Below are 22,963 nucleotides of genomic sequence, written 5' to 3'. Positions count from 1 at the left end.
ACTACACCAAACTGGTTTTCGGGTGCTTTTGGATGTGCCTTTAAGACAAATAGAATGCAGTTCCTTTTCTTTTGTATATTATATTCTCAAATCTCTCTGTGGGATCCCTGGCCACAAAAACATTGGGTTCCTCGCATCTGTTCCAGTTCTTGCTCCAATTAAGATGAAATAATAAAATCATCCAGAACTTGTGGCAAGGCCTCCATGTGTAGATATCCCACCTCCATGTGCAGCTACCACCTCTCCACCCAAATACCAGAGTCTAATCTTCCATGACAAAATCTGAATCTGCTCCTTATAGGCTACACTAGATGCGCAGCCACTAAATACCTACTACTACCTCCAAGTTACTACTATTATTTATACTCTCTAGAGAAACAGTAGTTGGTCTAACACTAACTACCAACAAGTCTGTCATCATGTGACTAGAAGATTTCTTATAGTTTGAACTAACACTTATAAATTGTGGTCTGATGGCATGGTTTTTGTGCAGTGCTTTCAAGAGCTACTGCTCCTGTTTCAGTGGCAAGCTACCTTTCAGCATATTATTATGAGTTTCTAGATACATATATAGGATTGCCAAGTCCAATTCACAACTTTGGGGGGAGCCAAGAGACTGGGGGTGGAGCCAGGAGTGAGGTTGTGACAAGCATAACTGAATTCCAAAGGGAGTTCTGGCCATCAGATTTAAAGGGACTGCACACCTTTTTAATGCCTTCCCTTCATTTGGAAATAATGAAGGATAGGGGCACCTTCTTCTGGGGCTCATAGAATTGGACCCCCTCGTCCAATCTTTTTGAAATTTGGAGGGTCTTTTGAGGAGAGGCACTGGATCCTATGCTAAAAATTTGGTGACTACCTCAAAAAGCAGCCCCGCCCAGAGCATCAGATACCCATGGATCAATTTTTCATTATACCCTGTGGGAATCGGTCTCCATAGGGAACAATGGAGTGCCCAGCAGACATTTCCCTCCCCCCACTCTGCTTTCTGATGACCCTGAAGCTGGGGGCAGGCCTCCAAACTGGAGGATCCCCTGCCCCTACCTGGGGATTGGCAACCCTATACATATATTTCTCATGTAAAGATCAGCATTTCACATGTAAAGAACTGCAGCTTCAGATGTAATACTAGCCACAGTGGAGCCACAGTGATTTTCATTCCCAACAGGCCTGACAAAACAGCTACAGGCAGCATCTTCCACTTCACAAAAAACAGACTACATAGACAAACAATATACAGACAGATATTTCAGCCTGCCTTGAGTTTTATTACGGCATTATTAGTGCCAGAGCATCTGTTCATTGTGTGACTTTTTTCATTTTAGACTTTGGCAGAAACTTCTAACTAGAACTCAAACTTTTTACAATTTAATATTTTGGCACTTAAACAAAAATGATACAAAACAATTGATGCACAGACAGAATGCAAAAGTAATGCAGAAGATCTCTCAAATTTGGATAAGTAACATGTGCCAACACCAATTTTGTTATTAAGTATACAGAGAAAATATTTTCCTTTGGTGTCTATACTCTTTTAAACAGATGGATTTAGATTTCCAGCCACACTCTTGTACCTAGCACAAATCAGACACCTTTGAGATTTCTGTCTAGACTAGTTTCCCTGTGGACTCCAGGATGAGAATTAGGTCTTTTTGGTTGTCCCTTTTGCCTACAATAAATACAGTGGCAATAAGAACCCAATTTACAGTGGGTGTTTTCGCACTTAGCGTTTGCTCCCCTTATTCCACGGCGCAATTATGTCCGGCTCATTTTCCTCGTTTTCGCACATGGACTCATTTGCGGAGTCGCTTTCCATGAAGCCCCGGCTCAAATCGTTTTCCCACTGGCATCGACTTGAGTTCGATGCCCTGTCAATCATTTTTTTTTAAGCGCAAGTCTGGTTGCGTAAGGACGTAATAACGTAACATTGAGCAGTCACAGCTGTTCCTTCCCCTTCTTTTCGTGGACAAACCGCATCACGTGTGCTGCTTCTGCTCATGGATTGGCTGTAGCTGTAGGATCCTTCACAGCCCTTTATGTATTAACAGAAGCATTCACAGTGGAGAATCCTAGCACTAGATTCCCCCCCCAAATTCTGAAGTTGCGAAATATCGCAATAACGAAGAGAGAGAAATCGAGGGGTGTGTGTGTGTGTGTGTGTGGCAGCTTCTTCCTTTCCCAGCCTCGCTCCCTCCCGGGTGGCGAAGCTGGGATTTCCTCTGCGCTCTTTCCCCTCCCTGTCTGGCGCTTGCAACGGGGACCTGACTGATTCCTGCCGCCAGAGCTCCCCCCCGCCCCATTCTCTCCTTCCCCTTCTGTGGCGCGTGTGAAGAACGAGCTCGCGTCTATTTTCTAACCGAGCGGAATGTAGCCAGGGAGAAGAATGCAGGACTCCAACTTCCCATTTTATACATGGCGATTTTGTGCAGGTCCAGAAATCCTGGTGGCACAGCTGAGGGAGGCATTGCCTTTTTAAAACACACACACATGAACGCTTTGGCCCGCGCCGGCACTAGATTTCTCCCCCCCCCCAACAATGTATAATGTAGTTGCGAGATAACGCAACAGCGAAATAACGCAGGAGGGGTTTTTTTTTTGTTAATTTCGAAATATTGCTATTACGCAAGAAATATGAAGTTTAAAAAAAAATGGCCGGGCGGGCACTTTTGGGAAGCACGGCGAACGGCTGATGATTGGCCAAGGGGGTGGATGGGGTGGGAGGACGGAAAGGGAGAGGGTGACGCCCACAAAGCAGTCGATCCGGCGTGGATGGATTTCCCACAGCAAACTCCGAGGAGTGGATCCGGTGTGGATCCGGAGGTTTTCAAAAACTCTGGAAGGATGTTGAAAAACATACTCCGGCGTGAAACCCCTGAAGCGCTGGAGCAAACCGCAGCGCCGGAGCAACAGGTGGGAAAACCAGGAAAAGATCCGGAGGTAAATGGGGTGCTACGCCGGAGTAAACGCTAGTGCAAAAACGCTCAGTGTGAAATCATGGAGTGTTAAGGCTTAGATGCTTCTTAGACAAGTCAGTCAGATCTTCAAAATTCTGTTTTGGCTGCCTGAAATACCATTTCAGACCTAAATAATTTAAGTACCTAGACCAATAATCTGCAGAATATTTCCATATCAGACTTGGAGAATTTGGAGAGTAATGTAGCAGACCAGTTACGGGACTATATAACTTCTGATGACAGTGGGAGCCTGAATATTTCCAGGAGCAGCGTGAGTCGCGTGAAAGCTTGTTAGTCATCTCTGTGGGTGTTTTCGCACTCACGTTTTACTGGCGCCACGACCCTCCTGACGCCGGCGAATCTGCATGGATTTCGCACCAGAAGCGCCGGCGCACCCAGAAGCGCCGGCTACTTCCGTCGCTAAGCCAGCGCAAACGTTTTCCTGCATCTTTGCGATTTCCGTTTGCGCTGGCTTAGCGACAGAAGTAGCCGGCGCTTCTGGGTGCGCCGGCGCTTCTGGTGCGAAATCCATGCAGATTCGCCGGCGTCAGGAGGGTCGTGGCGCCAGTAAAACGTGAGTGCGAAAACGGCCTGTGTCTCCAACATGCAAGGGACTGAATGTAGGGAGCCATTAAACACTTAGTCTACCATCTGCAATTTGAAATAGTACAGTTTAATAAGAGCTCCTCTGTTTAGTGATGCTGATACTGCAACTGGTCTGTACTATCAGCACCACCCTCAAGGGGAGTTACACCCTATGGTAGAGTTGCCAGCCTCCAGGTGGGGTCTGGAGATCTCCTGCTTTTACAACTGATCTCCAGCCTGCAGAGATCAGCTCCCCTGGAGAAAATGGCTGCTTGAAGGGTGGACTCTATGGCATTGTACCATACTGAGGCCCCTCCCCTCCCCTCACCCCATCCTCTCCTGGATCAGCTCCCGAAGTCTCCAGGTATTTTCCAACACAGACCTGGCAACCCTACCCTACAGAGTAAACTGAAGTCAGTGGACTTAGAAGAGTGTTTGTCTGCTTAGGATGGCATTGTCAGCCACTGAAACACAGCACCTCTATTGTTTTAGCAGGAAGTTTAGAATGTGAAGAGCTCTAGAAATGAATTTATGAACATAATTACTATTTACATGTTTAGCTTTTAAAAAAATCAGCAAGGAAAAAGAACCTGACAACTGGAATCCCAAAGAAGAGTATCAGCTTTCAAGAAAATAGGTCTGATAGATCTTTGTCACATAAAATGAAATATGTAATTAGATAGCATTTAGTTATTAGCATTTAGCTGTATTGGGCTCTTTTAGATGGCTGCTTTGTTTTCTTTCTTTGGCAGAAACTAATTAACCACTTCTGCAATGCTCATAATATTCCAATATTTAACTACTGCATGGAATTTTTTTTTAAGGGAGGGAGTGGTGATTTTATGTTCCAACCAAAATGCAAGTGGCTCAAATGACTATGACTTGTAATTCAAGCAGAAGAGTGATATAGGGATGGCCCATCAAAAGAATCTCTCAAGATGGGAGAAAATACCAGAAGAAGCCAACCATGCTGACTGCACAAGCGTGTGCTGATTCCACACCAGTCCCTGTCAGATATCTGGCCCAGTAGGAAATTAGCATGAGCTGAAACACTTCACACATTTAGACTGTCAGAGCTGCAAATGCTGAAGCAGCACAGCACCTTCACTTCCCCACATTAGAGGTGTTTGGTTTTGGCATGTATCCAAAATAAAAACAAATCTGCCTAATATAATGAGATGTTGATGAATGATTGTTTCAGTGTGGATCTGGACTTGCCTGCTCCATTTAAAAGCCAAAAGTTCCAAGAGGTGTGTGGTTCCAAGAGGTGTGTGGTTGTGTAGCCAACCCCAACAGTACATCTACCCAGTAAAGCAAGTATTACCTTTTTGTTCATTTCAGGAAAATGCTGAGACAAAGGACAATGAATTTGCTACACATGCTATCACACATCAGCAACTGGTGTGTTGTAGAATCTTATTCAACATGTGGCAGAATAAAACTGAAGCCCATGGTATTTCATGAGGAGAGCAACTGGACCCTCTAAACGTGTTCAATATGTGTAGTGAGGTAAGAGATGAATTCCACTACTAGAGAATGCATGTATAGTTTCTTCATTCTTACAAAAAGAAATGTTTGGAACAACAAAATATTTCACCTCAGTAAACAAATGTAAGCTCTCTTTGAAATAACAAATTACTGAACCACTGTCTGATAGGCAATTTTTAATACGCCATCCAAAATTTTAATATCTCCCCTGTCTAGAAGCCAATAAGAAGAGTTTTTTAAAAAATCTACTGTTGACCTTTTTGCTTAGTGTTACATTTTCTATTTTCTACCTCTAAAAGCACCTTAAAAGGCATTCATTCTAATGGTTAAGTGTTCTGTACAACTTTAAGATACTACAGCATACTTTAACATGTTACACAAATAACTTCACTCCCAACTTGTCCCTGTAGACCCAGTAGCTCTTACCCTTGGAGCCATTTGAATTTTGGCAGGCTAGTGACAACGAGCCAGCCAATCCCACAGTGTCTCTGATCCTTGTCAAACTTCACTGAGTGCTTGAAAGAGATCCTTGCATTGGCTTGTCTATCTGAGCAAAGAATCTGTGGTCTGTTTACACACTGCTACATTTATCATTCTAAACATTTACAGAAAAGTATTCACGCCAAATAGCCAACTAAATTGAAAATAATTTATGCTGCAGCTAAAAATTGCATAGAGGGCGATGTACTTATGTTTATGTAATACAACAGAGAGATACACAAGTTCCAGTGCCTATAAGTGTCACAGTTCTAGAAGCCCCAAGTAGTATATTTGTTTCTGGCTACATTTATAAATAATTGATCTGAATGTCTGTGTCGTTCCATCAGGTATCTCTACAACATGCCTTTTCAGCCACGTGAGTTTTGTACAACATATTTCATCCAGAGAGCTGAGGACAGGCTGTTATTCCTGCTCTGTGGAAAAGGAAACACTTATTTTTATGTCCCAGTGATTAGAGCTCCAGATGTTAATTTTCCACAGCAGGAGCCACAAGTTCAGATAGCAACATCATCATCAACTTTAATAGGAAAATCCCCAGTCTTTGGATACTTTCTGCACTACGGAAAGATGGACAACTACGTACAAAATGTATAGTTCCTAGGTGTGCCCTAAGGTTATAGCTAGTTTTCTTTCTTTTTCTCTTAATGTAAATACCACAAACATCCAAGAAGGAAAGAGGGTTACCTACTTTGACAGGATCATCTGAGTTGCAGCCAATCTTCTCATTAGGAGACAAAAGCAGGAGGATGGGTTATTAAAATGTCTTTCCCATTGAGTGGTTTCTGCTGCATGTGTGGTGCTTGTGTTTTCAGCTATGAGGAGATCTGCTTTCTGGCAGTAGCTAGGAGGCTGATGATCGTCAAATGAAGAAACAGTAACTGAAAAGTAAAGTACTAGCACCACCATATGCTTGAGGTCGGAAAATCTATCACTTACCCAAAGGGCTCTGTGAAATCTGTAAATCCTCTCCCTCCACCTTGCCTACTGTCACCAGCTCGGCTTTCAATTTATAGTGGTGGTTTATAGATAGCTATAATGATGATACAATGGCATCATTATTAATTTGCCATGAAAATCCTAATGCTGCCTGAATGAACTGCTATTCCCATGCTACAAATTGTGAGGAGGGTCAAAATGTCCCCCCCTACACTGGGCTTTTAAAAAATACATTGATTGGGGATCAGAAGGGAAACATAAATACTACACATTCATTAGAAAGGGGGCATATGTCCCAGGGTTGATCAATGCAAACTGAAGCAATATGCAGAGGCCATATATCCCTTGGAAGAAAATAAATTTTATTGCCACTTCTTTGCCTCTGTTCTATTACTGCTGAGTAGTAAGATATTTGCCTGAAGTGTCCCTGAAGTGGATTAGTTTCTTGATGCTTTCTAAGTCCTTCCCATCTGTCACATGGTCTACCCGTTTCGTTCTGACTGGAATTCAACACAGCAATTTAAGTTTGCCTTGGAGGGAAACAGTCTGTGAGGCATAAAATAAACTAATTGATTTGTGTAAGCTATGAGAAAGGTATGGTTAAAAACTGGTTTGAAAAACTTGAGAGTCTGTATGTGATATGTGAGCCTACATGTGATATGTAGATTATTAATGTAATCTTATTTATTTATTAAAACTTTTATATCCCCTTTCTTAATGTTTTAAGCCATCTTAAACTACCAGTTAAAAAACATTTTCAGTTAAAACCAGAATAAAATAACAAAACCCAAATTCTTTCTCTCCCCTTGCCTTTTAATCATATGACCTTTAAAGTGGCTTGCCTGGATATTTCCTGCTTTTACAGTTGATCTCCAGTTGGCAGAGATCAGCTCCCCAGGAGAAGATGGATGCTTTGGAGGCTGACTCTATGGACTCTATACCATGCTGGGGCCCTTCCCCTCCCCAAACTCCACCCTCTCCCAGATCCACCCCCAAAGGCTCCAGGTATTTTCCAACACAGACCTGGAAACCCTAGATTAGAACAATGCATATGATGTGGCTTCAGAAGAAACATTTCTTTACAGAATTTAGAGCAACTATTTCTCCACATGGGACCTATTTGTAAAAAACAGGGAAATCTTGCAAAGTGAGAAATACCTATAATTTTCTCAGAGAATCATGCCTTGGCAGACAACTGTGTGCCTTATCTAGGTTTGTTTGCAGTTCAGTAATTGTCTCATTATGGAAACACGTGGTAAAATCAAAGAATGGTAGGGAGAGAAGCCCTCCCGCCATCTTGATGTGTTCTGAACAGGGTGGTAGTTAGGCATTTTGTCTTGTTCTTCAGTCTGTTCTATTTGTATGCACACTCCAGTATTCCTGCACACGTTTGGCACTTTCACACACACTAAATAATGTAGTTTCAATCCACTTCAATGCACTTTAATGCTGTGTGAAATGGCAAAATCCACTTGCAAACAGTGACTGAAGTGGATTGAAACTGCATTTTTTAGTATGTATGAAGGCACTCAGTTTTACACCAGACATTCCATTCATATATACACCTATGTCAACCTATTTCCATTCGTGCACAGTAATACTTCCCTTTTTATATACAAATATGCTCCATCATGCACACACAAAGAATGACCTCTTTCCTCAAAGGTACACAAAGCTGCACACCATCCATTGCTGGCAAATAAGAGTTTTATGAGATTTTTCCTGTGGGAGTGCTATTCATTTGTTCATTCATGGAGCAGTTAAGGTTAATTTCAAGAGTTGAATCAACAACCTTTTTCCTGAGAGTGTACTGCCCACAGGTACTGGCAATCTAAGATCAGTACACAGACTATATTCATATCCTCAGAGTTTCTTTAACCCACCTGCTATCATTGCCTAACTTCCTTTGCTAATCACCTGTTAAATTCCCAGTTCAAGATCTTCTAATCAGGTGTCTAAACAATAATAAATGGATGCTATTTCTTATAATTAGGTAACATAATAGTCCTTCCTTCTTTCTGTGTCTCTTTTTTCTAACTTTTAAAATACAGAGTCCACTAGTTTCAGAGATAGATACATTCTGTTATTTCATAATTTCACTATTCAGTCACAGAAAAAATATATTGGCATTCCATTAAGTTCAGCTTCCTTTTAAGTTAACAGTGCAAAGATAGGTTTGACAGTGGGTGTCTATTGCCTTGTCAGATTTCAAGAACTAGAGGCTGAAGCCCCACAAACCACATAGTTCCTTACTCATCCCCACATGTAAACATTTTTTGAAATCTTGAAGCGCCCATATTTTTAGGGAGAGAACAAGAGAAATTTGTGTGTGTAATATATGAAATACTTCCTTATCAAACCTAAACTTATTGTATTGCTTTAATAATATAAAGTGCACCGTTTATTTATGAGCATTTAGTATAAATGTCTTAATTTCTCACCATGCTTAATTTATTCACAGATTATACAATTCAGCTTTCTTGGTACAAAATTGTGTTTATCCATGAACATAATTTTGCATGTTTTCTTTCTCCCCCTCTCTTTAAGTGTAGAGCATAAGCAGCCCTCACTATTTCTAATAACAGCTCCCTTCTTGTGTTCTAGACAGCCTGATTTATAGTATCGCTTTTAAATCTAGTGCACTTCTGTCCACCACCCTGACTGAAAGATGAAACCAGCTTATTGCTGGCTTAACTGTATCCTGTCCCTGACATTTCTTATGTTTATTCCATCTTTTATAGTTTCATAGAATTGTATGATAGCGTCCTTTTCCCTGTCTTCCTGCACAGAAAGATTGGTTTCTTTTGTAAGTGCAGAAGTACAGTGGTCTCTATTATAACATAACATTGAGTTATTCTCTTAATATTTAGCCAATATTTTATCTAATTCTTCTAAAGAAATTAATCCTATTGTGTCCAGTTATGCACCACAAAGAATTCATTTCCCTTCATGGTGCCTATCTTTTTCAGAATATTTCTATTTCATAACTTTTGTTCACTTAGAACTCAAGGTAATATATCCGTGCTGTAGTCACAACAGAAATATATGCATGAGTACTATTAAGCCGTGAGGGATCTGGATGAGTAGCTTGCAACTGAATTGTAATATCTATACACTGCATCTTCTATAATATTAATACAAATTAGTAACATGCCCAGGCAAATAAACTTTGAGGTAAAAGCAGAAGGCACTTCAGTGCTAGCACTTCTATCAAGCATGGTAGCTTTCAGCAACTGTAGCGACACACTGTTAATAGCAACAAGAATTTTAATGAGGTAAGTAAACAGGGCAGCTTCAACTGAAAAAGGGTAGGAAGTAATAGCTGGGCTACAGAGGTAAGTGTTTAACCAGCCCTTTTATGCTTGTCAATTAAGCTACAAGAATGCCCTCCCACTCCAGGTTCCTCACCCTTCTTCCCAGAGCTCTCCTGGAACAAAGCTGTACCCAGAGCTTCAGTCTGACAGCAGGAGTCCAAATCATCTGCTGCAGCTTCCACAAGCCCCATGGGTGTTCTTGCAGCTCTCTCAAGCCTGTCTCTCTTGCAGTTTTTCTCTCAGACCCCTGCTGTCTCCTTTCCCTCTCGGTTTCTCCATCCCACATGAAGCTGCCTTATATTGAATCAAGACCACTGGTTTATCAAGGTCAGTATTGTTTAATCAAACTGCCACTGGCTCTCTAGGTCACATTGCAGAAGTCTTTCACATTGCTTCCTACCTGGTCCTTTTAAATAGAGATCCTGGGGATTGATCCTGGGACCTACTACACACAAAGCAGATGTTCTACCACTGAGCCACAATCCCTCCCCATTTGCAGTTGCTGTGCCTGCCATAGGCAACGGAAAACCCCATCAGCCTTGATGTTTAACTCCCTTTCCCTTCTGGCCTACCATGCCCCTCAAATTGCCCCCTCCAAGCATCTGCCTCTTCTCCCCTGTCATCCCTCTCCTTCCTCCCCTCAGGAACAGGCAACTGTTACCTGAGTGTCACAGCAGGGCTGTTGGAAAATGTAGTCCCTCAGAGCAGTAACTGTGATTTGATACCATTGTAATTGGCAGTGGCTTTTCTGGCCTGGAGAAAACTCCGGCACATCCCCCAGTCCTCCAAATTTTCAGTCAGATGCCGTTTGAACTGGGAAAACCCAGTGGTTAGCATTCATTTCATAATCAGTGCACTTTTCACCCATAATCTCCAGACTGTTTTTCCATATTTGAACACTATTTGTGATTCTTATTATTTATTTTGTTAAAATATTTATACTCTGCGTTCTGATTAAACTCTTCACATACTAACTTTTGGGCAACATGGAGCAACAAATCACAAGAACAAATATGTGTTGCTTTGTGGGAAAAGCTTCAAAGTGGAAGAGGGGTGGAGCAACAAACTGGACAGACATACAACAGTGCAAAAAGTGATTTTCTAAACCAGCGTTTAGCTTGCAGGTAAAAATTTGTAATGTAATTTGCTAATCTGAGTTCGCACGATGGATGAAGAATCCAGTTTGATCACCCTTAGAACACTACATCTACACATTTTGGAATAAGGTAGGATATACATTTAAATAAGAAAATAGGGTGTACAATACTGGGCAGAGAGAGGGGGGACGGAGGCAATGTGCTAGAATCTGAAAGTGCAATTCTGAGAACAATAATTGTACATATATACAGAAAATGCCAAGGACACATCACAGTGATAGGAACAAGGTAGAAAGAAGGAATGAAAAAAAAAATCTGCTGGAAGTTCAAAAGACTTAAGTAAGTTCGGTTGTATTATGTATGTGGACTCAAGGGAAGACTTTGGATGTTCCCGCCTGGCTCATTGAAGCTATGCGGACTGAGCTTGGGGACTTGGGAACAAAGGGCTGCAGGATTCAAATCCCTGCAGCCCTAGACCAATCACAGGCCCCCATCGGTTTAAATGACCCAATGATGTGCTAGCGCGGGAATCCAGAGATGTATATAAGTTGGCCGGTAGGCCCCATCCCCAGTCTTGTACTGTGTAGCCCTATCCTATATCATGCCTATTAAAGAGCTTGTCATCACTTACTCTGCGACTGCCATGCATAGAACCCACTATATTATAGGTTGAAAATATATGAAATAGTTTGGCAGGATAGGACACAGTTTTCAGAGAAGGAAACTCAGAAAGAGCAATGAAATGTAGCATGTAGTAGTTCATACAGTCTGTACTGAGTCACTGTTCTCCTAACTCAACAGAGCTATTAATGGAGTCACTTAGTGCACACTTTACTTGAGTTGTTGACAGATGAAGTTGTGCTGTTCAGTTCACAAAATGATGCTGAGGGAAATAGCGCTCTCTTGCTCCAAAGCTTTGTACCTAAGGTTAAATCCCAGAAAATGCTCAACTCTAGTACAAATAGAAATATGCAAACAAGTTCCTTGTTTGGGGACACTTGAGATAAACAATGCTAGCCACAATATCTGAAAGATATTATTTACTACAGTTGTATTTGTTGAAGAATATCCAAATGATGAAAATACAGTAGTTGACAACTGTATTAGTTGTTGGGTAATCAAGAATGGATTTGTAGAGCAATAAATCAGCTACCCTGACAATCTCAACCCGAATTATTTTCATCCTGCTCATTGACAACTGGCACAGATTTTTTTCTCCAACCCACCCGAACAGTCACCCATCAGAATTTAGGTTTGATTGGCTATTGCCAATATGAAGATTATTTATAAATAGCTGCCAGTTAAGAATATGACTTTTCCAAATAATGTTATTTTTGGAAATTGCCAACATTATCTGGGAAGCAAAAGACAATGAATTTAGTTCTCTGCCTCTTCAAAAAATAGAAACATGTAGTTAATGTGATAGTCAAATTAGACAAGATCCTGGTGGATTGATGATAGGATCTCTTCAGCATTTGAGAAAGATTGCAGCTAACTGTGGCCCTGACTCTGACTGATGCCACATATCTGTCAAAACTGACTCCTCCTCCCCACTCACCCACACACTGATAGACTGGGAAGGGATAAATGGGTAAAGGATTGGTTCTTGTCTTTTTCCCTTGCAGGGGAGGTCACTTTCAAAAGGCAAATGTTACATAAGGGGATAGAATGAATAAACCCTTTCTCTCCTCCTTGGGTGGTCCCAGCCCAAATCAAAGCTGTGTATGCCTACGATTTACTGTATTTTTCGCACCATAAGGCGCTCTGGACAATAGGACGCACCTTCCTCCTGGGGGGCAATCTGCTGCCTCTGCCTCCGATCCGGCGCTTCCCCCGCGCCTCCCTGCATGGCTCTATCTTCTTCCAGCAAGCGCTGGGATCGCTCCACATGGCCCCACCGCAAACCCAGCGCTTCGCGAGCGCCGGCTGTGAAGGGGGCAGTGTGCTTCATCCTTGCCTGTGTGCCTGGCTTCAGCTGTGATGCTTAAAGCAAGCGCTGGGATCGCTCCCTCCGCCCTCCGATCCCAGCGCTTGCTTTAAGCATCACAGCTGAAGCCAGGCACACAGGAAAGGAGGAAGCACGCTGCCCCCTCCGCAGCCGGCGCTCGCGAAGCACTGGGTTTGCGGTGGGGCCACGTGGAGCGATCCCAGCGCTTCCTGGAAGAAGATGGAGCCAGGCAGGGAGGCGCAGGGGAAGCGCCGGATCGGAGGCAGAGGCAGCAGATCCCTCCCCCCAGGAAGGTACGTACTTCCACTCCACAAGACGCACACACTCCCCCCACACACTTTTTTTTTGGGGGGGGTGCGTCTTATGGTCTGAAAAATATGGTACTTTTATAAAAATATAACTATTGGTCTTCCAGTTTCTCTGGTTTAGGAAGTATTCATTCTAACTCCAAGTTGAGGTGACATCCAAATACTGGCTCCTTAACAAGCTGGGGTTTATTTCTTTCTCAACAACTTGGTTTAAACCAGAGTTTAAAATCCTGGTTACTGAGAAAGAAGTAACTTCTGGTTTGTTTAGGCATGCATATTGAGACTTCATAACAAATTGAAGTTAACTCAGATTTCCTAAACCAGACACTCTTCAGGTGAGGTTCTGCATGCAAGAGAAGGAGGGAAGAAAATGGAGCACGAAAAACCTAAAATTACACCATGTTAGTACTTGTCATGGAGAAACATCAGTTTGTTCATGATGTCTGAGCATAGCTTCAGAAAACTGTGGCAGAGCAAATCTCTCAATTTTTAGAATGCAATATGTAACAGAGAAAATTTGTATCTCTCATTAAAAGAGAGAGTGCATAATTTAGAGGCATGTTCTTTTCAGGCATTCATTCCATGATTGTTAAATGGCAGCTGTGCCCATTCCTGGGCCAAGAGATTCACCATAGAAATGCTGGAAAATAATACATCAGCTGAAACAGGATTTTTTAAAAAAAAATTGGTCATGATCAAATCATCATGAAAGATATTCACCATTATACATACTTCAAAGATAACTGAAACAACATATGTAGAAACATATTCAGAACTGATCAAATATTTCTTCATCAAGAAAGACGTTTTCCACATATCTGTTATAATTCACACTGCAGCAACTTTATTGTGTTTGATGAGCACTGAAATAGTACAGTATCCATTAATTTCAATGAGACATCTGTGGATTACATTCTTGCTCAAAACAAGCTCACTGAGATGAAACGAATTAGGTATTAATGTAATCATGCTTGAAAGAATTTTTATACTCTGAATCTGCAGGTCTCTGCTTACAGCAAGAAAGCTCTTAAATGTTTCTTCTAGTCATTATTGAAATCAAATTTTGTTTTAAAAGTGTTGTAGATACATATAATCTTAAAATAAAATTAAAAGGAGAAGAATGTACCATTTATTGAAATTCAGGTCTTGAGCCCTACATTTATTTCCAAAGCCATTCTAATTCCTGCCTCTAAGCACTGTGTCAGCATATCCCAAAGATATCTAGCCCCATTAGTATAAATCATTCCACCCAGGTGTATCTTTTTACACTTTGCAAGCCACAGTCCAACAGAGGCAAAGACCAAGATGGACCCGCTTCATGGGCATTGCCAACCACCTGCTCAGTACACAAAACCAATAACAGTCATGATTTTCAGTGCATTGCACTGGTCTGAGGTTGCCAACTCTCTTGTTCTGGCCTGAATCTTGCACCATTGCAAGCTGCTTCCGAGTTGTTTTATTAGCATGGCTGTTGCTCTCATGGGCATGCATTGACAAGGAATGCTCTAACACTGACTCTGTAGTCTGTTGGTACAGCTCACAAAGGCAGATGAACCTTGCTGGAACAAGAATGGGGGCAATTCCATTCATCTCATTTGCTATCTAGATGCCCGAGGCTGTTCAAAAATGTGTGGATTGTCTCACAGCAGTGTTTCTGTTTGACTGACATCTGGTAAATAGGGACCAGTTCTCAGCCCCTGCTTTTGACTGACCTCTGCTGTCTTCAGCATGTGACTCTCACCACAGGAATGCTGAATGGGCCATCCAATACTTGCATAGGTATGCTCTAGAAAGGGGAAGGGAAAAGTCCTTAAGTGGCTCAGTTTTCCCACCCTGCATCATGTTAGCATCTAATAATTTACAATGATAGCACCTAATAAGTCATGCAGCCTGCACGATAGTGGGGTATAGATGGATTGGTGGACCAGGATGAATGGAAGCAGATGGCAATAGAGTACTCTACTGAGTGCAGCAGAGGATCAATGGCTAGGGGATTGCTGGCTAGATTGAATGGCATGTGAGGCAACCAATCAGCAAGGGCAACCTGTGACTGTGCCTGACGGTGCAAAACCTCAGCTATGCCTGAATTTGAAACTCGTTTTGAAACTGACTGACAGCTAGCTCCATATGTTCAAACCAGGGCCCCTGGACATGTTATACCTGGCCTACCCACTGTGTTATACATTTGTTCACAGTCTTTCCTGCTCAGGTATATATGGCTGGTGTCAAAGCTACACAAATGATGCTTAATACTGTATCTTATTTCTGTGTGCATACTTGGGAGTGTAAATAGACAACTGCTCCTGAGTGTGTAAGGTGTAGGTTTTACTGTGCCCATTTTATTTTGCTGCTCATCAGCCTGTTGTTGGGCAAAAGGATGGATTTTCCTTCTTGCCAGCATTCCTTTCAGAGGGATCCAAATCCGTAACTTGGCCATACTGTTGGGGAGCCAATTGGGAAAGGTTTTAGAAAAGTGCAGTTGTGTGTTATCTCACTACTGTCCTGTGTTCTGCCTCACCCTTGCCTGGCAAAAGACCAGTGCATACCCCCAGGCATAAATCCTTGTGCAGGAGGGCTCTTGGAATTGGTGGCTCATTCTGTTAAAGATAAATATATTTACATTGATAATGCTGCCCTGTGCAGGGAAAGGGAAACAAATTTTATTAGTTTTCAGAGCTACTTCAAGTGAATGAGTTTCAGAGGCATGTGAGTCTGCAGCTGGAGTGACCATGTTTCCTTTTCTGTATATGCACTTGGTGAAATGGATCATTACCTAAAGGGAGCCCACATCTATGGAGCTTAATGGTGCTCCATTCATTCCAGAGCTTCTCACATTTATGCCACAGTAAAGGGTGCCATATTCCCTCCTTTCTTATGTTCTGTATATGGGTGGCAGAGGGCTGATGTGGCTGCATCACCATATTCTGGCTGGCTGTCTTGGGGAAATCATCCTGTGCCAAGATTGGTGGGTTGCAATGTGGTTCCTGTAGACTCTGGTGCAACTGCTATGTTCTCTGAACCCTGGCATGAGGACCTTGTTTATTCTTCTCGCTCCTGCTGAGGGAGCATATGGTGCTGACTAATGACACCAGTGTCAGGGTCTTAGGACTGGTCTGTTAGATTTTTTTTTTAGAAGCAAAATTTCCTGATAGAAACATATTTAATGAAAAACACTACTCTAAATTAATCTATTTAGGAGTTTCAATGCATATATTTTAAGCATTTTTCTGCCTAATATTTTAAAGTCACATCTGCTGTAATCACCTGTATGCTTCATGTGCTGAGTCATTTGGGTTTCAATAGCTGACCTTTATCAGATTGGCATCTGACAGAGAGTTGGTGGGTCATTCTGTTAAAGATAAATATATTTACTTTAATGCACTGCTCTGAGGAAGGAGGGGAGACAAAAATTATTAGTTATCACTAGCTGAGTCTTTATCACTATTTAATATGCATGACCATTCAAGAATTCTTTCAAAAATGGCATACAAATTGCAAAATTATAATTATTATTGTTCTTTTAATAGCAACTAAATGGAATATGATTGTGCCTGATTGTGTCACCTCACCTAAGCACATTCCTTGTACTGTGTGTCAGAAAAATGAAAACACCAAGAAACAAACTATACATCATCAGCGAGATATATTATCACATCTCCAGATTTTTTTTTAACACTGCAAAGCAACCGCAGGGACCTCAAATTGGATCAGGCTGAGGGATCAGGGGAAGGTTAACCCTTTCCCCTGTATTATTTCCTGGAAGTGTCATAGACAGGATTCCCCTTGCATGCACACAAAACAAATGTGTTATTTCACAATCACGTCCATAACTAATTGCATATCCAGTTTTTCCTCTCCTACCCCCATATTTAATTTAAGAAGAAGAAGATGGCCACCTGACAACAATTCTGATTCTGTGGACTTAGGCATATCATGAGAAGGAGGGCAGGAAGGATAGCATCAGTGCTTAATTCTTGTGGCCCTTTTTTAAACACCCAGCGAAATGCTGATTGCCACTTTGGGGTCAGTCAGCAATTTTTCTCCAGGCCAGTTTGGCAAGGGACCCTGGAGTTTTTTGCCATCTTCTGGACATGGAGCAAGGATCAGTGGGGATGTTTGGGTGTGTGTATGGGGGGACAATGTTCCTTCTAAGCTGCAGACTTGTGAGCAAAAATTCCACTTTGTGAGCTACTGGCATTAAAGTTGTGAGCTACTGCATAAATGAGTGTGTTTAGGGTCATCCTTCCTGAGCTAAGACAAAAATGTGTGAGCTGGAGGCTAAAAATCTGTGAGCTAGCTCACACTAACTCATCTTAGAGGGTACACTGGGGGGGAGGTATTTGTGAAGTTCCTGCATTGTGCGGGGGGTTGGGCTAGATGACCCTGAAAGCCTCTTCCAACTCAAGGAGGAGGAGCAGGGCTTTTTTTGAGCGGAACACGCAAGAATGCAGTTCTGGCTGGCTTGGTGTCAAGGGGTGTAGGCTAATATGCAAATATGTTCCTACTGGGCTTTTTCTACAAAAAAAGGCCTGTGTGAAACAATGGTGATGTCAGGAAGTGTGGGCTAATATGCAAATGAGTCCCTGCTGGGCTTTTTCTACAAAGAAAACCCTAAGGAGGAGAAGTTGTTTCATCCTTCACCCTTCACTACTCAAAGGAGTCTCAGAGCAGTTTATAATCACCTTCCCTTCCTCTCTCACAACAGACACCCTGTGTGAAGTAGGTGGGGTTGAGAGAGCACTGAGAGAGCTGTGACTGTCCCAAGGTCACCCAGCTGATCAAGGAGTGGGGAATCATACCCAGTTCTCCAGACAGACTCCACCACTCTTAACCACTACACCACAGCTGGCTCTCAATAAGGAAAGTTTACACTTGACACAATATACTAATTTAACAAATAATAACCATAATACATTGAATAATTCCCATAATACACTGAATTGCTGTAGACTGCCCAGAGGGCTTTGGCTACTGGCAGTATAGAAATGAAATAACTACTACTATTATTTGTTTGTTTGTTTATTCGATTTACATCCCGCCCTCCCCACCGAGGCGGGCTCAGGGCGGCTTAATAATACCCAGCGGTTGTTTTGTAGAAAAATAGATGGTGGAGCTACATAAGAACATAAGAGAAGCCATGTTGGATCAGGCCAATGGTCCATCCAGTCCAACACTATCACACAGTGGCCAAAGTATACACACACACACACACACTGTGGCTAATAGCCATTAATGGACCTCTGCTCCATATTTTTATCCAATCCACTCTTGAAGTTGGCTATGCTTGTAGCCTCCACCACCTCCTGTGGAAATGAATTCCACATGTTAATCACCCTTTGGGTGAAGAAGTACTTCCTTTTATCCGTTTTAACCTGACTGCTCAGCAATTTCATTGAATGCCCATGAGTTCTTGTATTGTGAAAAAGGGAGAAAAGTACTTCTTTCTCTACTTTCTCCATCCCATGCATAATCTTGTAAACCTCTATCATGTCACCCTGCAATCGATGTTTCTCCAAGCTAAAGAGCCCCAAGCGTTTTAACCTTTCTTCATAGGGAAAGTGTTCCAAACCTTTAATCATTCTAGTTGCCCTTTTCTGCACTTTTCCCAAAGCTATAATATCCTTTTTGAGGTGCGGTGACCAGAATTGCACACATTTCTCCAGATGAGACCGCACCATCGATTTATACAGGGACATTATGATACTGGCTGATTTGTTTTCAATTCCCTTCCTAATAATTCCCAGCATGGCATTGGCCTTTTTTTATTGCAATCGCACACTGCCTTGACATTTTCAGTGAGTTATCTACCACGACCCCAAGATCTCTCTCTTGATCTGTCTCTGCCAGTTCACACCCCATCAACTTGTATTTGTAGCTGGGATTCTTGGCCCCAATGTGCATTACTTTGCACTTGGCCACATTGAACCTCATCTGCCACGTTGACGCCCACTCACCCAGCCTCAACAGATCCCTTTGGAGTGCCTCACAATTCTCTCTGGTTCTCACCACCCTGAACAATTTAGTGTCATCTGCAAACTTGGCCACTTCACTGCTTACTCCCAACTCCAAATCATTAATGAACAAGTTAAAGAGCATGGGACCCAGTACTGAGCCCTGCGGCACCCCACTGCTTACAGTCTTCCACTGCGAAGACTGCCCATTTATACTCACTCTCTGCTTCCTATTAATTAGCCAGTTTTTGATTCACAAGAGGACCTGTCCTTTTACTCCATGACTCTCAAGCTTACTAAGGAGCCTTTGATGAGGACTAAGGAGCCTTTGATGATCATCCAGGGATTGTTATCCAGGGATTGATATGCAGCTGCACCTACTATTTAATGGACAAGGAGGTGGAGCTCTCAGAAAGGTTCAGGAGCTGTGTTCCTGTGAGCTCCCACTGAATCCAAGGCCTGATAATACCACACAAAGAATGAAACAGAAAACATTCCTATTGGATAGGTAACTGTGGAGCGCCTAGAGCCCCAGAATGGGAAAGATTCATTGCACAGGAAACAAAGACATTCTTACCAACAATGGGGAGGTTGCACAAATAAATACAACAGCTAGTACAACAGCAGCTGACAACAAAATGCAGTAGGACAACACCCAACCTTTCCGGAAGGGAACAATGCTAATTTTTGTTGCACTTTCTCTCTCTCTGTTTCTCTTTCTCTCACACACACATTATAGGTCATGGAAGGGAGAAAACTCCATACTGCACTCATCCCCCTCCCCTGTTGCCCTTGCAGCTAAACTAATTATAGCTTTGGAAAAAGGGATTTTTGCTGGGGAAATGACACGGAGGGAATTTTCCCTCCCCAGTCCCAGCTGTAAGTCCTTGATCCAATTTAGAGTCTCCTGCAGCAGCTTTTTTACATTAACGTAAATATTGTGAGATCAAGTCATGAATATCCTATATAATTTATTGCTTTACTGTAACAATTAGCCAAAATGAGTAAACAGCACTATTTGTTGGAATATACAGTATTTCCTGGTACAGAAAGTCATTTACACTTAAGTTTGCATTGATTTTCAAACACAGTCTGTTTTCTTTCCCACCTTCATGCTAGATTTCTGAATAATTGGTGTGTCAAATTCCAGGACTATATTCTCTCATGGGAGGCAAATTGCACTCTGATCACATTTGAAATTGACTCTTAAGACTGTTCTGTGTCTCAGCTGAGCCAGGGCACTTCAAATCTTCTACCTCAGCTAGATTGTGGATTAAGTAGCTAGGCAAGACTCAATACAACGTAAGACAATATATTCTTTGGGGAAAATATTCATATCTTAAACCTTATCATATTCCAACATCTGAATGAGTTATTCTGTTATAATAAGTGCAGATTTATTAAAGCCACTTACAGAATAAAAACCTGAATTTTTAATTCTGTGTACACAATTCAATTTTCCCCCTACTTTGAGTGTCCACCTGAACTAGCAGGAATTATTTAATGTTGTCAGCTCATGTACCCTTAATTTTGAATTGAAAACCAGAAAACTAATACGAAACTAAACAGTTACTAAATTCAGAGAAACAATATCTAAGGCTTATAATATGAATGGAATGTGCCTGTAAGAATGCTAGGAAAGAACTCTTATATTCAGGCTCTTGTAACTAATTGTAGCAGATTGTGCCTACCAAGTAATTTGACTACTTATATAGTGAATTCTACAGTATTCTGTACTCAAAATAAGCTAACAAAATGTTTGTATATCAACAACTGTTTCCTACGTTTCTATATAGTGTTGTGTAAACTTATATAAGTACTAATTAAAGAGCAATAAGACATTTTGAAATCCTAATATATATTGTTAAAGCATTACCACACCATACAATAAATAAATCAAAATACCACCAGTTAATAGTAATTACAATTCCCAATTGGAATGCCACAATCTGCTTTTCTTTTTTACATTTGCAAACTCCATTTGTGTTTAGAAATATCACCAACCTTTGAATAATGTTTTCTACAGTTCCATGAAAATAGACATTTCTGGATGGAAATGACTGCAGTTCACATACTAGACAAAGCCTGATTCTCAGAATTCAGGCAGAGATATGCCCCAGTCTCAGCTTTGTCTGATCTCAGCTGTTCGCATTATACCAGCAACACTGACTAGCTGGTGGGACAGATTGCTTCACAAACTCTAATGACCTGATGTGAAGTCCCTCCTTTTTTGCATCTTTAGTCTAAAAACTTACCAGTCTCTTAATTAGATTTTTTAACAGAAGGGTACAGTTCACTTTAAAAAACACACACGCAAATTACGTACAGCTGACCAAACTTGCTGTGAGGGCTTTTAAAGGTTGTGCATCTACCTGAGGATAAGGTTATTTATAGGTTCTGATTTAATGAACTTTCAAAATGTTGTTGAAGTGTTCTTAATTTAATGTGGAGCTAGGGTTGCCAAGTCTAATTCAGAAAATATCTGGGAACTTTGGGGGTGGAGCCAGGAGACTTCGGGGCAGAGCCAGACTTTCCCATTCCCAAAATAAATGCATAAAAATACAGCAGTGCAGTTCACCTGAATAGTCATCATTTCTTCCATCTCCCAATAGCTGCAATTCTAGTAAAAGAAAGTGTAAACACACAAAAAGCAGCCAAAATGCACAGAGTTTGCAAGCTCACATTTTTGTGATCTCCCTGGGGCTTTACTCACAGGAACTGCTGTTCTTCAGGCTAACACTGGCAAATAAAAAGAGAGAGAGGTGGTGTTGTGTCCTAGGCTCAAATGGGAGAACTGTTACTTTTGGAGGGAACTGTTACTTTTGGAGGGAAGCTGAACAAGCCCAAGCTTGTATTCCACACCAGGGTTCCAGAGAAGGCCTAAGCGTGCCCAATCAGGGGAAGGATTGAAACATAAGTAGCCAATCAACATCTAGGCTCATACTGTACCCTGATAGGCCCTTAGGGCCCTGTAAATAGCCAATCCATGTATATAGTTAAGGACCAATCAGAAGGGGGCAAGAATTGTATAAAGGAGCGGGAAGTTTGAATAGAGCTCAGTCTGTGTGTGTGTTCCTGAAGTAAAGCTTGCTGAAATCACTCTCCGACTCTGGTCTCTTACTGCGCCAACCCCAGTACTTTACACTGGCGACGAGGATGGGATGCCAGTAAGAACCAGCAACAGAACCAGGAACACAGAAAGGTGGCTAAATCCAAGCCATCTGGGTCCGCACCTCCGCTCTGCGCACACCCCAGCTCGCAAGCCGCCCAGACACGCTGCCAAGAATGGAGGCTCCAGCCAACCTCCTACAGCCCTTCAGCATCTATCGCCCCGAGCTGTGGGACTCGTGGGTCGAAGGCTTCCAGTCATACCTGACCTTCCGGAAGATTACAGAGACTACCGTGCAGAGAGCTCTGCTTATCAGTACGTGTGGCACGGAGACCGTGGACTTAGCCAGGGCTCTTCTCCAACCCAGGAAGCTCTCAGAGACGCCGGTGGACGACATCATCAGCGCTCTGGAGAAGTATTTCCAGCCCCAGCCAACCAAGCTCACCCGGCACTGGGACTTCCGACAAAGGACACAGAAGGCAGGCGAAACCACGATGGTGTTCTTGACAAGCCTGCGCCGGGTGGCAAGCCGATGCAGTTTCGCAGACCTCAACGAAGCCCTTCTCGACCAGTTTGTATGGGGCTTGAGGGACGAAAAACTAGTACAGAAACTCCTGTCCCTCTCCGAGTGCGACCTAACAAAGGCAATCGATGTGGCCACCAGCTGGGAGAAGGGCAAATCAGCAGAGCCACGGCTGACAAGACAGGCTGCGGCACACCAGATCATCCCTGAACCATCTACAGAGGACTCAGATGAGGACAAAGCTCTACA

The 22,963-nt window shown here is 42.3% G+C and overlaps 1 protein-coding gene across 2 annotated transcripts in view; it reads right to left on the bottom strand.

The window, feature by feature from the left end:
* The window catches only part of ESR1 (estrogen receptor 1), a 387,454-nt gene extending 366,197 nt beyond the window's left edge, over window positions 1–21,257 (bottom strand). Inside the window, exons 1-2 of one of the 2 annotated variants that reach the window (XM_060240922.1) lie at window positions 21,087–21,257; window positions 16,396–16,480 (exon numbers count right to left, since the gene is read on the bottom strand). In XM_060240922.1, the coding sequence (XP_060096905.1) occupies window positions 16,396–16,420 (25 nt within the window). In that variant the 5' untranslated portion in view covers window positions 16,421–16,480; window positions 21,087–21,257. Of the gene's footprint in view, window positions 1–6,216; window positions 6,333–16,395; window positions 16,481–21,086 lie in introns of those variants that run through there. The other variant, XM_060240931.1, reaches the window with a different exon arrangement.
* Window positions 21,258–22,963: the final 1,706 nt, after the last annotated feature.

Source organism: Heteronotia binoei, chromosome 1 (genome assembly GCF_032191835.1).
Source record: "Heteronotia binoei isolate CCM8104 ecotype False Entrance Well chromosome 1, APGP_CSIRO_Hbin_v1, whole genome shotgun sequence".
NCBI classification, from domain to species: Eukaryota; Metazoa; Chordata; class Lepidosauria; order Squamata; family Gekkonidae; genus Heteronotia; species Heteronotia binoei.
Note: the sequence above shows the minus strand (reverse complement) of the source record. Positions and strands in the feature narration are given on the sequence as shown.